We start from the raw sequence: 18852 nt of genomic DNA on the forward strand, positions 1-18852 counted from the left end.
GATATACTAAAGCTTGTTCACAGCATTAAAGAAATCGGGGTCAAAGGGGATTTATAGAGGGGGGGTTGCTCCCCAAAGTAGATATTTCCGAAAACATTGGTTCATTGGTACATTTTGCTGATTCTGTCCTACGTTGACTTCCTCCTCAGTATGATCATTCTCCCAGGTGAGTTTTCAGGGGTATTGCCCCTATGTTTTTTTTTTTAATATAATGATTGCATTTGATTTTTGAAACCTTTAAAAACTCCTTCTCCAGAACGGCTGGATAGATCGAGGGGAAACTTCACACACATGTTCCCCAAGCCTTCGGGATACAAGGGTGTTCATGAATAATTAATAAGTCACATGGTTTGAGAGCCACCTTGGATTGAACGAAGATCTTAAAGAAAAAACTATTTCTCTGAAACTGCTTCATCGATCAACGTGAAACTTCAGAAATATGATTGAGTCGTGATGGGGAATACATGTTTTAAATTGCAATCTGATCAGACACAGTCTGGGAGCCAGAATTATTTAGTTTTTTTAATCTGGTTTTTAAAATTACTTTATTTTTTGAATTAGGCTCACTTGGCTGTGCCTGGATGGGTTTGAGGGTAGAGGAGTAGCAGCTGAAACCCGAATCCTATCCAGGTTCCTCCTGATGACTTCATCTTTACTATTTGCTTGTTCGAGTTCCTTCTGATTACTTCAATGCAGGACTTGTACCTATTTGGTCTTCCATTTGATTTGAATGTAATTTATTTTAATCCCATTCTGAATTAAATTGAATAATAATAAACGTCATGGGTCAGGGTCAGGTGTCAGGGTCAGGTGTCCGATCAAAGCGGGACATCTTGGTACTCTGTCATCCACTGCCAGCATTTATAAAGTGGCAATTCGAATTATGTCTTATTAATCATGTAACACACCTGTACACAAACACCACACAAAACAATTAGTGGTGAGGGTTTGCAATCTCTGCTCTTTCTTGTTGGTCTTGCATTCCCTACCCTCTCTTGGTTCTGTCCCTCTCTACCCTCCCAGGTTTCTGCCGGGTGCACATGGTCTGCCAGTAACCCTCTCCTTGTTGAACTCCCTAACATCTAGGCTCACCTCTCACCTGCATTCATTCGTTCTTCTTTTCTCTCACCTGTAGAACCAACTTCCCCAGTCTGTTCAGTCTCATTTACCCATACAAGGCTTCAAGACAGCTGTTCATCCCCCATCCATACTCATGATCTTTTCTATCCCTCATGAACCCATTCCCAAGCCCTCCCTTTTTTTTTCCAGTTCATTGTGATTTCTCCCCTCTCGCTCACCTCTTTTTGTTTGATAGTTGGCGGTTGGTTTGTGTTCTCCGCCACCGAAGGTGGACGCAGGTGATGTTTTCACCTCTTTCTGTCTGTCTGTGAACAAAAGATCTCAAAAAGTTTTGGACCAATTGGGAAGAAATTTGGTGAGTCAGTTGATTGGGTGACCAGAACCAAGCTGATTAAATTTTAGTTCAGGTCCGAATCCAGATCCGGCCCATCAGCTTCTAGTTTAAAGTATTTATACTTTTAATTTACCTTAATTTTTTTTTAAAAAGTGTTGTGAAACGTTAATAGATCTATACACAGTTATGCTCTTTTAATTTTTTTTTCCTCTTCTCACGACATTTCAACATTGGTAGTGGGAGGGGTCTCCACTACTCGAATGTCCCAGGGGGCTGTTGAACTTAAATCGAGCTCTGGCGGACCACCATTGCGTATTGGTCAATATGTATCACGTGTCACGGTCCACATCATCACTTCACCTTGAATTCCCGTTTCGACCAATACACCCTCAAAAATTACTCATTTGAGATGAGACAGGAACGAAACCATCACAGCCAGGTACCCTGCGGATGTTAATAAAAATTACTTATTTGAGGTGAAACAGGTACGAACCCGTCCGATACAGCTACAGGTAACCTGCTGGTGTTAATAACCATCCCATGGGCTCCACGGAACGACGATCCAGGTGAGATAAAAATGAACGAGTTACCGCAGAACGCATTTGAGTAAAGATGTTCGGAAAGCTCTGATTGTCCCAGTGTGATGTTCAAGGTTCAAACACGAGCCCGTGGGTTCTCGTTCTCCATTCGGGTTCGATCAGGAATTCTTGTTCGTTTTTAGTTTTTAAACAAAATCCGAATGTGTTTAACGACGTCGTCGATCTGTGGCGAATCTGCGGATTGGAATTGATGAGTAAACTCGTTTTCAGGGATCGCTTCAGTGAGTGCACTGTCTTCACTCACACGTTGTTGTTGGACTGCATTAAACTATGTTGGACTGCACGACACTGTCCACTACTGGACATTACTTCACTTCACTTCACTTTACTTTACTGTGTAGTACTCTACGTTACTGGGCATCATGAATCGAGATTTCTCGGATGAGGAGCACAGAGAGAACCCTCCGGGATCCACGAGGATCTGCGATGGAAGCAACGTGCTCGGTCCGGAAGGTTCTCACACGGACTGCGGGTCCAGGATCGCTCCACCCGAGGGTCACGAGTCGGGACACGGTACGTGCTGTTCTCTTCACGCCGCCCCGCCCCTTCTCCGCGCCGCCTCGTCTCCGTCCCGCCCCGCCTCCACGCCGCCCCACCCCGCCTCCCGCCCCCTCTCCACGCCGCCCCGCCCCCTCTCCACGCCGCCCCGCCCCATCTCCACGCCGTCCCGCCCCGTCTCCACGCCGCCCGCCCCCTCTCCACGCCGCCCCGCCCGTCTCCACGCCCGTCCCGCCCGTCTCCACGCCGTCCCGCCCGTCTCCACGCCGTCCCGCCCGTCTCCACGCCGTCCCGCCCGCCTCCACGCCGTCCCGCCCCCCTCCACGCCGCCCCGCCCGCCTCACGCCACCGCCCCTTCTCCGCGCCGCCTCGTCTCCGTCCCGCCCGCCTCCACGCCGCCCCACCCGCCTCCCGCCCCCTCTCACGCCGCCCCACCCCATCTCCCACGCCGTCCCGCCCGCCTCCACGCCGTCCCGCCCGCCTCCACGCCGCCCCGCCCCGCCCCACGCCGCCCGCCTCCACCCGCCCGCCTCACGCCGCCCGCCCGCCTCCACGCCGCCCGCCCCGTCTCCACGCCGCCCCGCCCGTCTCCACGCCGTCCCGCCCGCCTCACGCCGCCCGCCCCGCCTCCACGCCGCCCGCCCCGTCTCCACGCCGCCCCGCCCCGTCTCCACGCCGCCCCGCCCGTCTCCGCCGCCGCCCGCCCGTCTCCACGCCGTCCCGCCCGTCTCCACGCCGTCCCGCCCGCCTCCACGCCGTCCCGCCCCGCCTTCACGCCGCCCGCCTCCACGCCGCCCCACCCGCCTCCACGCCGCCCGCCCCGCCTCCACGCCGCCCGCCCGCCTCCACGCCGCCCCGCCCCGCCCCGCCTCCACGCCGCCCGCCCGTCTCCACGCCGCCCCGCCCGTCTCCACGCCGCCCCTCCCCGTCTCCACGCCGTCCCGTCTCCACGCCGTCCCGCCCCACGCCGCCCCGCCCCGCCTCACGCCGCCCCGCCCCATCTCCACGCCGCCCGCCTCATCTCACGCCGCCCCGCCCCGTCTCCACGCCGTCCCGCCCCGCCTCCACGCCGTCCCGCCCCGCCTTCACGCCGCCCGCCCCGCCTCACGCCGCCCCGCCCCGCCCCGCTTCCACGCCGCCCCGCCTCGTCTCCACGCCGCCCCGCCCGTCTCACGCCGCCGCCCCGTCTCACGCCGTCCCGCCCCGCCTCACGCCGTCCCGCCCCGCCTCACGCCGCCCCGCCCCGCCTCCACGCCGCCCCGCCCCGCCCCGCCTCACGCCGCCCCGCCCCGTCTCCCACGCCGCCCCGCCCCGTCTCCACGCCGCCCCGCCCCGCCTCCACGCCGCCCCGCCCCATCTCCACGCCGCCCCGCCTCGTCTCCACGCCGCCCCGCCCCGTCTCCACGCCGTCCCGCCCCGCCCCCTCTCCACGCCGCCCCGCCCCATCTCCACGCCGTCCCGCCCCGTCTCCACGCCGCCCCGCCCCCTCTCCACGCCGCCCCGCCCCGTCTCCACGCCGTCCCGCCCCGTCTCCACGCCGTCCCGCCCCGTCTCCACGCCGTCCCGCCCCGTCTCCACGCCGTCCCGCCCCGCCTCCACGCCGTCCCGCCCCCCCTCCACGCCGCCCCACCCCGCCTCACGCCACCCCGCCCCTTCTCCGCGCCGCCTCGTCTCCGTCCCGCCCCGCCTCACGCCGCCCCACCCGCCTCCCGCCCCCTCTCACGCCGCCCCACCCCATCTCCACGCCGTCCCGCCCGCCTCCACGCCGTCCCGCCCGCCTCCACGCCGCCCCGCCCGCCCCCACGCCGCCCGCCTCCACCCGCCCGCCTCACGCCGCCCCGCCCGCCTCACGCCGCCCCGCCCGTCTCCACGCCGCCCCGCCCGTCTCCACGCCGTCCCGCCCGCCTCACGCCGCCCCGCCCCGCCTCCACGCCGCCCGCCCGTCTCCACGCCGCCCCGCCCGTCTCACGCCGCCCCGCCCGTCTCCACGCCGCCCCGCCCGTCTCCACGCCGTCCCGCCCGTCTCCACGCCGTCCCGCCCCGCCTCACGCCGTCCCGCCCCGCCTTCACGCCGCCCCGCCTCACGCCGCCCCACCGCCTCACGCCGCCCCGCCCCGCCTCACGCCGCCCCGCCCCGCCTCCACGCCGCCCCGCCCCGCCCCGCCTCACGCCGCCCCGCCCGTCTCCACGCCGCCCGCCCCGTCTCCACGCCGCCCCTCCCGTCTCCACGCCGTCCCGTCTCCACGCCGTCCCGCCCCCACGCCGCCCCGCCCCGCCTCCACGCCGCCCCGCCCCATCTCCACGCCGCCCCGCCTCATCTCCACGCCGCCCCGCCCCGTCTCCACGCCGTCCCGCCCCGCCTCCACGCCGTCCCGCCCCGCCTTCACGCCGCCCCGCCCCGCCTCACGCCGCCCGCCCCCGCCCCGTCTCCACGCCGCCCCGCCCCGTCTCCACGCCGCCCCGCCCCGTCTCCACGCCGCCCCGCCCCGTCTCCACGCCGTCCCGCCCCGTCTCCACGCCGTCCCGCCCCGCCTCCACGCCGTCCCGCCCCGCCTTCACGCCGCCCCGCCCCGCCCCGCCTCCACGCCGCCCGCCCCGTCTCACGCCGCCCGCCCCGTCTCCACGCCGCCCCGCCCCGCCTCCACGCCGCCCCGCCCCATCTCCACGCCGCCCCGCCTCGTCTCACGCCGCCCCGCCCCGTCTCACGCCGCCGCCCCGCCCCGCCCCGCCTCCACGCCGCCCCGCCCCGCCCCGCTTCCACGCCGCCCGCCTCGTCTCACGCCGCCCCGCCCCGTCTCCACGCCGCCCCGCCCGTCTCCACGCCGTCCCGCCCCGCCTCACGCCGTCCCGCCCCGCCTTCACGCCGCCCCGCCCCGCCTCACGCCGCCCGCCCCGCCTCCACGCCGCCCCGCCCCGCCCCGCCTCACGCCGCCCCGCCCCGTCTCCCGCCGCCCCGCCCCGTCTCCACGCCGTCCCGCCCGTCTCACGCCGCCCCGCCCCGTCTCCACCCCGCCCCGCCCCGCCTCCACGCCGCCCCGCCCCGCCTCCACGCCGCCCCGCCCCGCCTCCACGCCGCCCCACCCCGCCTCCACGCCGCCCCGCCCCGCCTCCCGCCGCCCCGCCCCGCCTCCACGCCGCCCCGCCCCGCCTTCACGCCGCCCCGCCTCCACGCCCCGCCCCGCCTCCACGCCCCGCCCCGCCTCCACGCCGCCCCGCCCCGCCTCCACGCCGGCCCGCCCCGCCCCGTCTCCACGCCGCCCCGCCCCGTCTCCACGCCGCCCCGCCCCGTCTCCACGCCGCCCCGCCCCGTCTCCACGTCATCCCGCCCCATCTCCACGCCGTCCCGCCCCATCTCCACATTGTCTGCATTTTTTTGATGCAGGTGACGAAGGTGAAAGGAAGGAATGTAAAACGTAATGTGGAGTTTGAGAAGGAATTTATTTTGTGGGGTGAGTTTATTCTGAACGCGAAGTAATAAATGTTCGGACCGTGGTTCTACAAGGTAAACCGGTACTCTCGTCAATCTAATGAGGCCCCAAACCTCTCTCTCCGATGCAGGATTGACGAGTTCTGGACCAAGTAACAGGCCACGTTCAATCTATTTATTGTGTACGCAATTGGCCCTTTTTCTGGGGCCGTTGTCGGAATAAAATGAATTGGTTTCTAAATATCCTGAACAGTGAACATGAAGTAATTCATGTTCGCACCATGAAAGGTACCACAAGACTAGCAGCACGGACTAACAACTCAGCTCACTTCACCTGTAGTACCTGCACCAGAGCACACCTTTACATCAGCCCAGATATCAGTACCATGCAATTGTCAGTTTGATGGAGCTTATAAATATATTATGAAAAACCAAAGAGTTTCAGTTGCCACTCCTCCACCCTCAAAGCCATCCAGGCACAGCCAAGTGATCCTTATTCCCAAAACATTTTTTTCACAAATAACCCAAAACCCAAAAATTTAATAATTATTGCTGCTAGACCATGCGTCTGATCAGGATGAAATTTTAAACCTATATTCCCCATGACTGCAAGATAATATGTGACGTTTCATGGCAATCGATTAAGCAGTTCAAGAGAAAGAACTTGTTTAAGATTTTCGTTCAATCCAACATGATTACCATACCATGTTACTGATGAATTATTTGCGAACACCCTGGGTATCCCCAAGACTTGTGGAACGTGTGTGACGTCTCCCCTCAATCTGTCCAGCCGTTCTGGAGAAGAGGACTTTTAAAGGTTAATTCTTCAAAAAATTATAACTGCCAAACAATTTGACCTATAACCTTAAAATTTACACCCTATATCTCCCAAGGCTGTTAGATCATGTGTGTGGAGTTTTGGATCGATCTGGTAAACCGCTCTGGAGATTAAGATTTTAAAAGCTTTTTATGTTCAATCAAATATAGCTACAACACCACGTGACCTATGACGTCATCAATTTTTTTGCTCGACAACACTCAATTTGCAAACTGATCTGATAAAGCATTTGACGTATCAAATTCTGACATCATGAAGGCCAACCAATGAAATCATCCTCTACAAAACTTGCATGCCATGGGGAGTACTTGACATGTGCCAAATTTCAAGCTTTCCCATAGAGCGTTTTCAGGGATAAAGTGGTCCAAAGTTTTTTTTTTTTTCCCCTTTTTCAAACATGGCTGCCACACCACGTGATCTATGACATTATAATTATAAAAAAATTTCTGCACGAGTCGTCGCTCCTCGGGTGAAAATTTTGTATCAATCCGACAAGCGGTTGCAGAGAAAACTAGAAGGGCACTCGGTAGAGCGCATACCTCCGCCATGTAATGTCTGATCCACGATAACATATCAGGCCCAATACGTTTTTGAAATATCATGCCACACAGTACTATATCATTTTTGGCCCGATCTCTCAATGGTGAAGAATCACTTTAAAATTAAATAATTCTCGTATCCAGATCTGGATTCGGATCTTCACCAAGATCTAATCAATTTTTCCTTGTCACACACCCAACCTGTCCACCAAGTTTCGTCCGAATCCGTCCACAACTTTTTGAGATATCATGCTCTCCATCATTTTCGGCCCCATCTCTCAATGGTGAAGAATCACTTTAAAAATTCTAGTAGTCGTACCTGAATCTTCACCAAAATCTAATCAGTTTGTCCTTGTCACACACTAAACCTGTCCACAAAATTTCATCCGGATCGGTCAACAACTTTTTGAGATATCCTGTACACAAACTGACAGAAAAGGGTGAAAACATAAACACCTTCACCTTCGGATGCGGAGGTAATGAATTGAAAAGGGAATAAACCCCCAAAATGTCAGCGGAATAATAATAATCATGATAATAGAATAAACATTAGAATATTCTCGCTTCTACTAATAAATATTAGAATAAACTTACGGGCACGCACCTACTGGCACGCACCTATGGGCCCGCACTAGTAATAATAATAATATTAGAATAAACATACAGAAAAACAATCGGATACCCAGCCTGAAAGGCTTCGCAGCTGAATAAAAATAAGAATCTTCCAGTGATATTTCTCATGACACAAATTGACAAATGTTTTACAGGTGAAGCTCATCTGGGGACAATGGAAACTTTCCAAAGTTATTTTCAGACTTCCCAAGATACTTTGAGCAATCAGAATGCAAAGCAGGAACCACATGATTCTCCTCCCAAGGAGTTCTGCAAAGCTGCTCAGCCGCTCGAGGGTAAGCCGAGCTTCATAGAGAACACATCACACTGTTTTTACCTGTTGGAATTTTAATGACGAGTGCATGCCCATACGTGCGTGGTCGTACGTGCAAAGCGAGCAGCTCGTTCTTCATCCGTTTCAGCTGCACAATGCCTTGTCACGCGCGTAACGTCGCGTGTCAAGCGAGCAGCTCGTTCTTCATCCGTTTCTTCTGCACGGCGCCTTGCCTCGCATCCAGTGTTGTCTGCCAAGCGAGCAGTTCGTTCTTCATCCGTTTCAGCTGCACAATGCCTTGTCACACGCGTTGCGTCGCGTGTCAAGCGAGCAGCTCGTGATTCGTTAGATTCCATTCTGCGTGCATGACGCGCAGCTTCTTTCCTTCGCTGTCGTAAACGACGACTGGATTGGGGCATTGTGTTTAAGAAAATCAAGAAAGAAATTGAGAAAGTACAAAAATCGAGAAACTGTATTCTTTCTTTCTCGATTTCTGTACTTTCTCGATTTCTTTCAACACAAGGCCTCAATCCATTCAGTGACGATAATGTATTCTTTCTCGATTTATCGACTTACTGTATTCTTTCTAAATCGAGAAAAAAAAATCGAGAAAGAATACAGTAATCGTCACGATCCGGAAGTGCACGTGGTCCACCATAAATCCCCTTGTGGTGAAACCACCTAAATCTAGGAGGATCACTGATCACCTGCACTCATTCATTCCTCAATTTTTTCCCCCGTCTGTGGAACCAACTTCCACATTCTCTTCAATCTCGCACTTTCCTCCAGGCCTTCAAAACAGCTGTTCACCACCACCTCTCACCACCACACACACACACATCCCCCATCCAAATCCTCGATCTTTTCTACCCCCGATAATCCACCCAAGCCCACCTCCTTCAAATTCCCTGCTTTCCTTCCTGAAGCTCCCTGTAATATCCATCTTCTATTCCCCATGTTCCCCATCCCATCCCTCTCCCTTCCACAGATCTCCAAATGTCTCTGTTCCCCAGTATTTTGTCCTTCCCACTCCCTCCCCTCCTGTCTCATGCCCCCCTTGATGTGCGTTGTGTGTTAGCTCTCATACGAGCCTCGACAAGGTATACAAAAAAAAAAAAGTCGATATATCGAGAAAGAATACAGTAATCGTCACGATCCGGAAGTCCAGAAGTTAAGTCCTCACTGTCCGGAAGTTCGCATATCGCAGTTACGATTATTCCCAATTTAGTTTTAATGGCCAATTATTCAATTAGCGCCAACGTATTTTGCTTTTTCACAATGTCATCGCAAGGAAAAACACAATGAGAAGAGAAGAGAAAAAAACAACAACAACAACAAAAAAAAAACGTACGTGCAAAAAATAAAATAAAAAAATAAAAACTTTCAAACCGCGAGCCAGAAACAACAACCACACAGGACGTTCCTTCGTTCTCATAAACAACGACTGGATTGGGACATTGTGTTTATCTATAAATGCGCATAAGAAATCGAGCAATTATTAGAATACACAAAGTCATCACCATCCGGAAGTCCGTACGTTGTAACCCATAATAGGGAACGCGGCTGAGGATCTCTTCCCCAATGCCATGCCTACGCAGCAACGTGTCCTGTGATTGGTAACTAAATGGCGCATCGGCCACGCCTACACAGCAACGTGTCCTGTCATTGGTTGGTAAATAAATGGCCATAACTTGGGATGCCCTTGTCCGATTAATATCAAACCTTGAAAAGGCACATACTCAGGTCCCCAGCAATATACCTGGCAAGTTTCAATTAGATCGGCCCAGTGGTTGTCGAGAAACAGCGGTCACGCGCGCGCGCACACACACACACACACACACACACACACACACACACACACACACACACACACACACACACACACACACACACACACACACACACACACACACACACACCTGGAATTATAGACTCGTGCATGCCCGTACGTGCAAAAAAAAACAACTTAAAAACCACTTGCCAGAAACAGGCACACAGGCCGTTCCTTCGCTCTCGCGTGCCCGTATGTGCAAACCCCCCCCCCCCAAAAAAAAAAAACTTTCAAACATCCATACAGGCTGTTCCTTCTCTGTCGTAAACGATGACTGGATTGGGGCATTGTGTTTAAGAAAATCGAGAAAGTACAGAAATCGAGAAAGAAAGAATACAGTAAGACGACAAATCGAGAAAGAATACAGTAAGTTGTCATGATCCGGAAGTCCGGAAGTTAAGTCCTCACTGTCCGGAAGTTCGAATATCGCAGTTACGATTCTTCGCAATTTAGTTTTAATGGCCAATTATTCAATTAGCACCAACGTATTTTGCCTTTTCACAGTGTCATAGCAAGGAAAAACACAAAGAGAAGAGAAGAAAAAAAAATACTTTCAAGCTGCGAGCCAGAAACGACAACCACACAGGCCGTTCCTTTGCTCTCGAGTTCTTGCGACAACCACACTTCCACACACACAGTTAATTAAAATCCATGTTAAAATCAAGTTTACCTCTGTCTTTGCTTGCCATGACCGGCACGGCCCGTGACATCATCGTCGGCCGGCCGCACACCGGCCTACGCAGCCACACCTACGCGTCATGTCATTGGTTGGCAAATAAATGGCCACAGCAACGTGTCATGCCATTGGTTGGTAAATAAATGGTGATAACTTGGGAAGCACTTGTCCGATTAATATCAAACCTTGAAAAGGCACATCCTCAGGTCCCCAGCATTACACATGGCAAGTTTCAATTAGATCGGACCAATGGTTGTCGAGAAACAGCGGTCACACACACACACACACACACACACACACACACACACACACACACACACACACACACACACACACACACACACACACACACACACACACACACAAACACCTGGAATTATAGATAGATGAAATGATTTTGTTGCAATCTCTGTGGAATAACAAATCTATTAAATTGTATTAAATCAAGTGGGCTTCATGAGACAGGAATATTGTTTCTTATAATATACCCAGAAATATTTGTTCTTTGTATTTCTGGCCTTTACTCAGAATTGAACAGACATATAAAGCCAACATTTGAAAAGTCTCTGTTACACGAACACACACGGGAAATAGCATTGGAAAGAACAAATAAAGTAAGGCTACTGGGACTTGACAGGTGTGAAAGATAGGTTTATGACTATCTAAACATGTGAAATGAGAGGCGTACCATGATTGTTGCATCGAGCCGTATAAATTGCTCACAACGCATTCAAAATACTGTGATCATGTTCTCCAATATTGCCCTCGCCTCTCAGTATTGTCACAATCGTGAGCATATCTACAATCTGCTGTTTACATTGCCACAATGTGTTAAACCTGGAATATTTCTTTGACATCTGAGATCAGGTTTTGTTGGGTGGGAAATTAAAATGCACACCATTTCTTGGATTGTGTCCCTTGTTAACTTTGCCAGAGGAGAGGGTATTGCATTTGGGTCTGTTTGTCAGTTTGTTTGCACAGAACGTGAGTATGTGTATGAATTGCATTAGACCCTCCTTTGAAACCCTAAAACCCTTCAGACCCTTTTCAACCCCAAGAGGCATTAAGGCCACAAAGATCCCGATGAAGTTTGTAAGCAAAATAAAGACCAACAAGTCTGAAGACGACAATGGTTCACGAGTGGTATTTGACGATGTAGATTGTTTCAGAAGTCAAGGATGAGACAATGTGATAATTTTTGACCAAGTTATAAAAATGATCAACATGATGTGGGTACGAGTGACGGTTATTAGCTGCAAAATGTCGAAAACCCGGTTTCGTTCAACAACTTTCAAAATTTGACCTTTGCATAACCTTTAAAGGTCACAAAACAATGTTGTGGATATTAAAATAAGGAAACAGGATACGTGTTATAGCTTACTGGAGTTAGTTCGTCGAAGAAAGTCGAAAACCCGGTTCGATTCCCACAACTTTGAAAATTTGACCTTTGTGAACTTTAAAAGGTCAAAGGTCAAGGATTATGACCTTTGGTGCAAAACTTCCTCTGGAACATTCCAGGAACAATACGTCATAAAGGCTATATGGCATTTCGCACTCCTCGGATTATCCATACTTTGATGAAATCAGCGTAAAAACAAACGAGAAGGGGATGCCACGAGCAATGTGTTCGAGATAGAGTAAAATGGTTTCAAGACTTTAGGTGGGGAATGACCTCAAGATTATTCTTCTTCTTTCGGCTGCTCCCTTTTGGGGTCGCCACAGCGGATCATCCGTTATGATCCGCATAGTGATTTGGCACATGTTTTACGCCGGATGCCCTTCCTGACGCAACCCTGGTCGCCTCTTACGACACAGGGACATGGTACACCTATTTTAACCGGGGTATACACCGGCCCAGTATACTGGTACTCATTTTGCCTACCTCGGAAGGATGACAGGCTGAGTCAACCCCCTGGTGTATTAATTCAGTGGCCCAACGGGGCTTGAACTCAGGACCTTTTGGATCCCAAGCCGCTGCCCTAACCACTGCGCCAACACCAGGCTTCATGACCTCAATTGCACTTAATGACCTCAAGATTATGCATAAAAAATATTGTCATCCCAGCTCTCAAAGTTTGGGCAGTCGTATGATTTTTGTCAAAATTCGCAATTTTCTAAGTTCGTGACCTTGTGACCTTGTGACCTTGACCTTGGGACGAAAATGAAAAAAAATCAAGCTCCATGGGGCTATGCAGGTGCCATTTGGCTAACCAGATTCAACAAACCCACTCGGAGAAAATGCAACTTGAAATCGGCTACCCCCTAAAAACACATGCTTTTGGGCGTAGCTCTGCCCATAATAGGTACAGCATGCCTATTCTCCGGAAAACACAACTAGATCATGATATAAAGCTCCCACTCAAATTTTATCAAGATCGGATCAAAACCCACGGAGCTATGCTCGGGACAGACAGACAGACAGATACCCATAACGAATATAGTGATCACTTACTGACTTGTGAACCAAAAGTTGTAGTACTCGAAGAGCACTACTTGCATACCAACTTTCATTTGAAACAGTTGAAAACCCTAGGAGCTCGATGCCCAGATTATTGATTTTTTTTTTTTGACATTTTCTAAGTTCATGACCTTGTGACCTTGACACGAAAATGAAAAAAAAAATCGAGCTCCATGGGGCTATGCAGGTGCCATTGGGCTAACCAAATACCCAAACCCCTGCCAGATTCGACAAACCCCCTCGGAGAAGATGTAACTTAAAACCGGCTACCGCCTAAAAACACGTTTTTTGGGCATGGCTCCGCCCATAATGGGCGCAGCACGCCCATTCTCAGGAAAACACAACTGGATCATGATATAAACCTCCCACCCAAATTTTATCAGGATCAGATCAAAACCCACAGAGCATAGCTCCGGACAGACAGACAGACAGACAGCCAGACACACACACACCCATAACGAATATAGTGGTCACTTACTGACTCGTGAACCAATTACTGCACCGTAGTCCCTTGAAGGAAGCCAGATGTACTCAAGATCCAGCAATCACTCTAAAACCTAAATGCAGTAACAAGTAAAAGCTACCAGAGGTAGTTTAGATTACAACTTTGATGAGCAGGTCCTCTGTATTTACCTGAAATGTGACAATGATCTCTAACTTTGACATCGGTGATTTAATCTTAATAAATATGACATGTTCGAGTTCTTAAACTCGTTTTTTTTTCTTGTCTCGAGATAACCTTGAGGGTTTATTCGTGTTATGTATTACATCTGTTAATTGAATACAGTCTGCTTCCAAGCACTTTACAAACATTTGAGCGGCATTTTTGCCTCTGTAAAGTTCAAATTTATTATATTGGTCTCCAACTGATGATTTAATATAATCACAAAACCCACGTGGAACATGCTCTTGATAAGGTTTAGTGAAGGATTTTTTTGACGTTTTGGATAAACTGTGGATTTCTTTGAGGTTGGCTTCAAAGTCAGTGTATATCACGAACTGATGTTTGATGGTTTTATTTATGTCTGAATTTTGCAGTTGAACCTGCTTTTGACATTTATATTACCATTGCAGCATGATTATGACAATATCTCGACTGTTGTTTTAACCTTTTTTCTGTGTGAAAGAGGTTGAGACACCGTTTACAAGGATGTTTCTCTCCATTCTTCCGAGATGTTTGAGATGATATTAATCTTGAAATATTTTTAATGTAAGTGCAATATGAATTTCCTTTGGTGTTTTTAAAGTAAAGGTCAATATGTGTTTTGTCATTTTTACATTTATTTGAAACCTTTAACCCTTGAATTTTGTTTTTATCTGTTCATCCATATGTGTTAATCGACATGTTATTCATTTCTTCAAATTTTGGAATAACCTTCAATGGCATAGGGAAAGTCAATCCATCAACTTTAAGGTATTTTCATATTTCTCATAATTTGATACTCTTTCTGGTTTATGATGTGGGAGATACATTTGAGCGAGAATGGACCAGAGAAAACATTTTTGTTGGCTTTGTTTTGGATATTAACGACCGCCTTTTTATACGCCCGAGATATATATATATATATATATATATATATATATATATATATATATATATATATATATATATATATATATATATATATATATATATATATATATATATAGTTACATTTGAGGGGGGGTATGCATTCAAAGGGTAATTAGGATGTTTAATTAGGTATGCCATGCTGTTCGAGTGTACCAGGATCTCGATGTAATAAGTAGCAATTCAGTGGTGATAAGTTGTCTCGTAAATGTCCATTTCTTCAAGGGGGAAATGATAATTGTCACGTAATTAGATAGGGATATGGGATAGGGTAAGTGTGTCTGCGTAAACCCCTTTTAGTATTCCCTGGAGGCTTGCCATGACATCACAGGACAGTGCTGCGGATGGCTCCGCCCCGTGATCACGATTGGCGGAAGGCGACGGCGGAGGGCCAATAAAAACGGCTCGATTGGAAGTAACGAGGACTCAAGGATAAAAAGGTTCTGTTCGGAAAAAAAGGGAGAGGAAGAAGATCGGGACAGAAAAACCGTTCTGGTGGAGGCTGTTGTGCTGGGAGCGTGCTGTTTGTTGGGCTGATTCGATCCTGGATTTGATCGTGTCTCGTGGCCTTGCTGTGCCTCGTGCCTCACCTTGGTTGGCTCTGGGGTTCTGCTGGCTCGGAGCACAGGGTCGAACGGCGGGCGGACCTGCCTCCCTCTCCTGCTCGCAACTTGGCGCCAGAACTGGCTCCCTGGCGGCTGTGAGCGGACTTGGGCCGACACCAGGAGGTCGACAGCACCACGGTGTCTCCTGCCCCTGACGAGCGCAACGCCAGCTCATCCGACGCCAATCCAGGGACTGTTGCGTTTACACCACGGGCCAGCCTGACCACCAGGACCAGCTACGTTGTGTGTGTGTGTGTGTGTGTGTGTGTGTGTGTGTGTGTGTGTGTGTGTGTGTGTGTGTGTGTGTGTGTGTGTGTGTGTGTGTGTGTGTGTGTGTGTACCTGGCGCCTTAGAGGGTTTGAGATTGGTATATCCATTGGAATTGTTTGTGTTTTCCCCATGCCCGAACCCACACCACCATCCCGTCGAATCGCCCCGGATCCCTCTTCTTGCCGAGTCTTGTTATTTCTGGTTAGAGAAATAAACGTTATCAACTCAGTGAAAAGCGACTCGTGCCACCTTCCTCGTCCCGTTTGCGGTAGAGCGATTAAAACCGCCATCTTTGGGTTATAAATAAATAAACCACCTCCATCGTTTCGGCTCATCTACGTTGGCGGGACTGTTCAAGTCCCGTGGACGTCACAATATATATATATATATATATATATATATATATATATATATATATATATATATATATATATATATATATATATATATATTGGGGTGTATTATTAAGTTTTATTTCTCTCGGCAAATCGATACATGAAGAAACACTCAAGAGGATTTGGCTTCATGAGGTATACGTCTAAAAAAAAAAGATTTTATTCAAGTTTGAACATACTTCCTTCAACAGGATTTTCATCATCACTTCATTCATATTTTGTTCTCATACTACAAACTTCCTTCTTTTTGGTTTCTTCATCTTGTGTTTTTGTCATTTCAAATTTACAACCAAGGTAATATTTTAAGCTACCCTAATTCATTTGGATTATTCAGAACTAAAGGTTGGATTTGTGATCTAACTTTAAGGCATGCTTTGGTTATCGATTTTGGTTCTGGAGTATTAAACCAAAAAGTTATTTTTCTATGACCTCAAAAATAATTCATCAGTGTTTTTAATCAAGTATCCTTCATTCGTATTGTGTTTAAGTGTTCGTTGTAATATTTGTAGTCTTTATTAGAAACATTGCAATAAGTTTATAAAATTATAAACCATATTTATAGGATGGAAAAGATGATTTTTTAAAGACATATTTACTGGCATAACTTTGCTTAAAATATATTTCACACAAGTGTGCACCACGTATTTAATTGCATATCCTTGCTTAAAATAAAAAGATACATCTTAGAGGGTTTACTTTCATCGCTCAATGCTTAGTTTAAGCAAAGTTTTTATCTATAAATACTCAAAATGTTTGCTAAACTAAATGTTATCCTTGATATCGAGTCTCTTGAATTCCCCGATACTCCATATGATAATCTTACAACTTGCCGAGCGTGTGATTGAGTAGGATTATACATTGAATCAAAAGCTCATGAACAATGTATATTTTGTGATTACATTCTAATTACTCACAATAAAAATATATAAAAATAACATGATTATTTCAAAATCACACCAAAAATGAATTGCTTTACAAGATTGATGAGAGAAATGAATAAAAAGTATGAGGATGATAATACACCTTTCCTAACAATGGAAGCCATTGATAAAATTAGGTTGATGTTTCACAGCTTAATGCTATATATTATTAACGACTATCATTTTTAAGGAAAATATCAACACAAGATATTACATAAATAAGATAATGGATTATTTAGAAATCAAATCTGAACTTCGGATAACCGAAAAAGTTTCGAAAAAAAACTTGTTAAAAAAAATTTGACGATTATTTACATTATTTTCAAAATATATAAAATGAGTTTAACTCACCTGGAATATTATTTTCTAAATATATAAAATGAGTTTAGCTCACCTGGAACATAGTTCCGGGGAACTTATTGGATGGCACATCGTCCGTCCGTCCACAAACACTTGCAATGTCTTCTCTGAAACTACACACACATTCCTCTGTGCCTTCAAGGGAAAGCATCACCACCACCACAGTCACACCCATTAAGTCTGTTGTCGTATATCCTGCTTGGGAATCCAAAGAAGTCAATTTTGCAGAGGTTGTGTGCACTAGGTCGCTTTGGGGCATGAATTTGGAATTTTGCCAGCATGTGGCAATAGCTCTCTTACTCTTCGTGAATGACACCGTAGGATCTTTAACGTCCTCCAACTAATTCTGGCAGATGGGATATTTGTGTGCTTACATTGGAGAAGAATACAACTATGCTCGTCTGAAGCAGCTGCGATTGATGCGAGCCGAGTATTGGCTGTGCTTGCACTTCACGTATAGACGTTTGGTATTCACGGTATCCGTTGTGCATCGAATTGTGGTGTATTTTTATAATTACATTATGGTAGGTCTGTGGAGAATTGCACACATAAAATTCAGACAATATAGTGAATATCATATTTTTGACTTTTTTCTGTAAGTTGTTTTATTCTGATGTTTTTTTATTATTTTTTTTTTTTAAAGCTGTGAAGCCGCTTCAGGATTTGGGTATGCCCTTCCTTCCATCCGTCCGTCAAAAGTGAAGAAGAAGAAGCTTTCCAACCCACCGTGTTTAATTCCAGTTGGTTCTAGAGGGCAATTCTAAAGTGTGATTCTTCAAGGTTCTAAAGGGTGTTCTAATAGGTTTCATTCATTTCTAGGCTTTGCCTATTTCATATTAAAAATGCCAAACTGAACCGTTTCCTTTAGACACGGATGTGTTATTTTTTATTTTTTTTTCCTTTGTAAGGCTTAGTTGTCTGTTTAATCACTGATTCCATGAATTATATCCATTTTCTGCTATTGTGGAAAAATCACTGGCTCTTTATTGATCAACAGAAGGTCAAATCATAGGGTTTGCTTTTCCCATTCAGTTTCAAATCAATACTTTTCAGGAGAATGAAAAGTAAAGACTTGTTGGAGCTGTATTGTGATTTTTAGTTGATTTCGATGTACGATTTAAAATTTAGTTTGAATTTTATGTTTTTTATTTTCAGATTTTATTGTGGCAGTAAAGATAGAGTCTGAGTTCATTGACGATTACTCCTCGTTTGTCAAAGGTATGAAGACCAACAATGATAATAAAAATAATAATCTTCAGTGATGGGTCTAATAACACAAATGCCTTCCTGAGTATACAACAAATTGTCAAATGGTTTGCAGGTGAAGCTCATTTGGGGATAATGGAAACCTTCCAAAGTAATTTTCAGACTTCCAAGGAGGATCATGTAAAGGAGGAACCACGAGGTTCTCCCTCCAAAAAGTCCAGCAAAGTTTCTCAGCTGCTTAAAGGAAAGCCAAGCTTCATCGAGAGCACATCACATGGTTTGTACTTGATTTGTTTGTTCTTTTTTATGATGAAATGATTTTGTGGCCAAACACTGTGGAATAATGGATCCTTCAAATCG

At 48.5% G+C, this 18852-nt stretch overlaps 1 protein-coding gene across 4 annotated transcripts in view; it reads left to right on the forward strand.

Moving 5' to 3' along the window:
• LOC147009339 (uncharacterized) overlaps positions 1 to 18852 on the forward strand; it is a 152736-nt gene that overhangs the window by 124226 nt on the left and 9658 nt on the right. The window contains exons 1-5 of one of the 4 annotated variants that reach the window (XM_085861699.1): positions 1707 to 1980; positions 2355 to 2526; positions 8083 to 8223; positions 18442 to 18504; positions 18608 to 18769. In XM_085861699.1, coding sequence (XP_085717825.1) covers positions 2376 to 2526; positions 8083 to 8223; positions 18442 to 18504; positions 18608 to 18769 — 517 coding nt within the window. In that variant the 5' untranslated portion in view covers positions 1707 to 1980; positions 2355 to 2375. The other 3 variants (XM_085861698.1, XM_085861700.1, XM_085861695.1) reach the window with 3 other exon arrangements.

Source organism: Eptatretus burgeri, chromosome 17 (assembly GCF_056783735.1).
Source record: "Eptatretus burgeri isolate ZD-2024b chromosome 17, Ebu_testis_v1, whole genome shotgun sequence".
Lineage (NCBI taxonomy): Eukaryota > Metazoa > Chordata > Myxini > Myxiniformes > Myxinidae > Eptatretus > Eptatretus burgeri.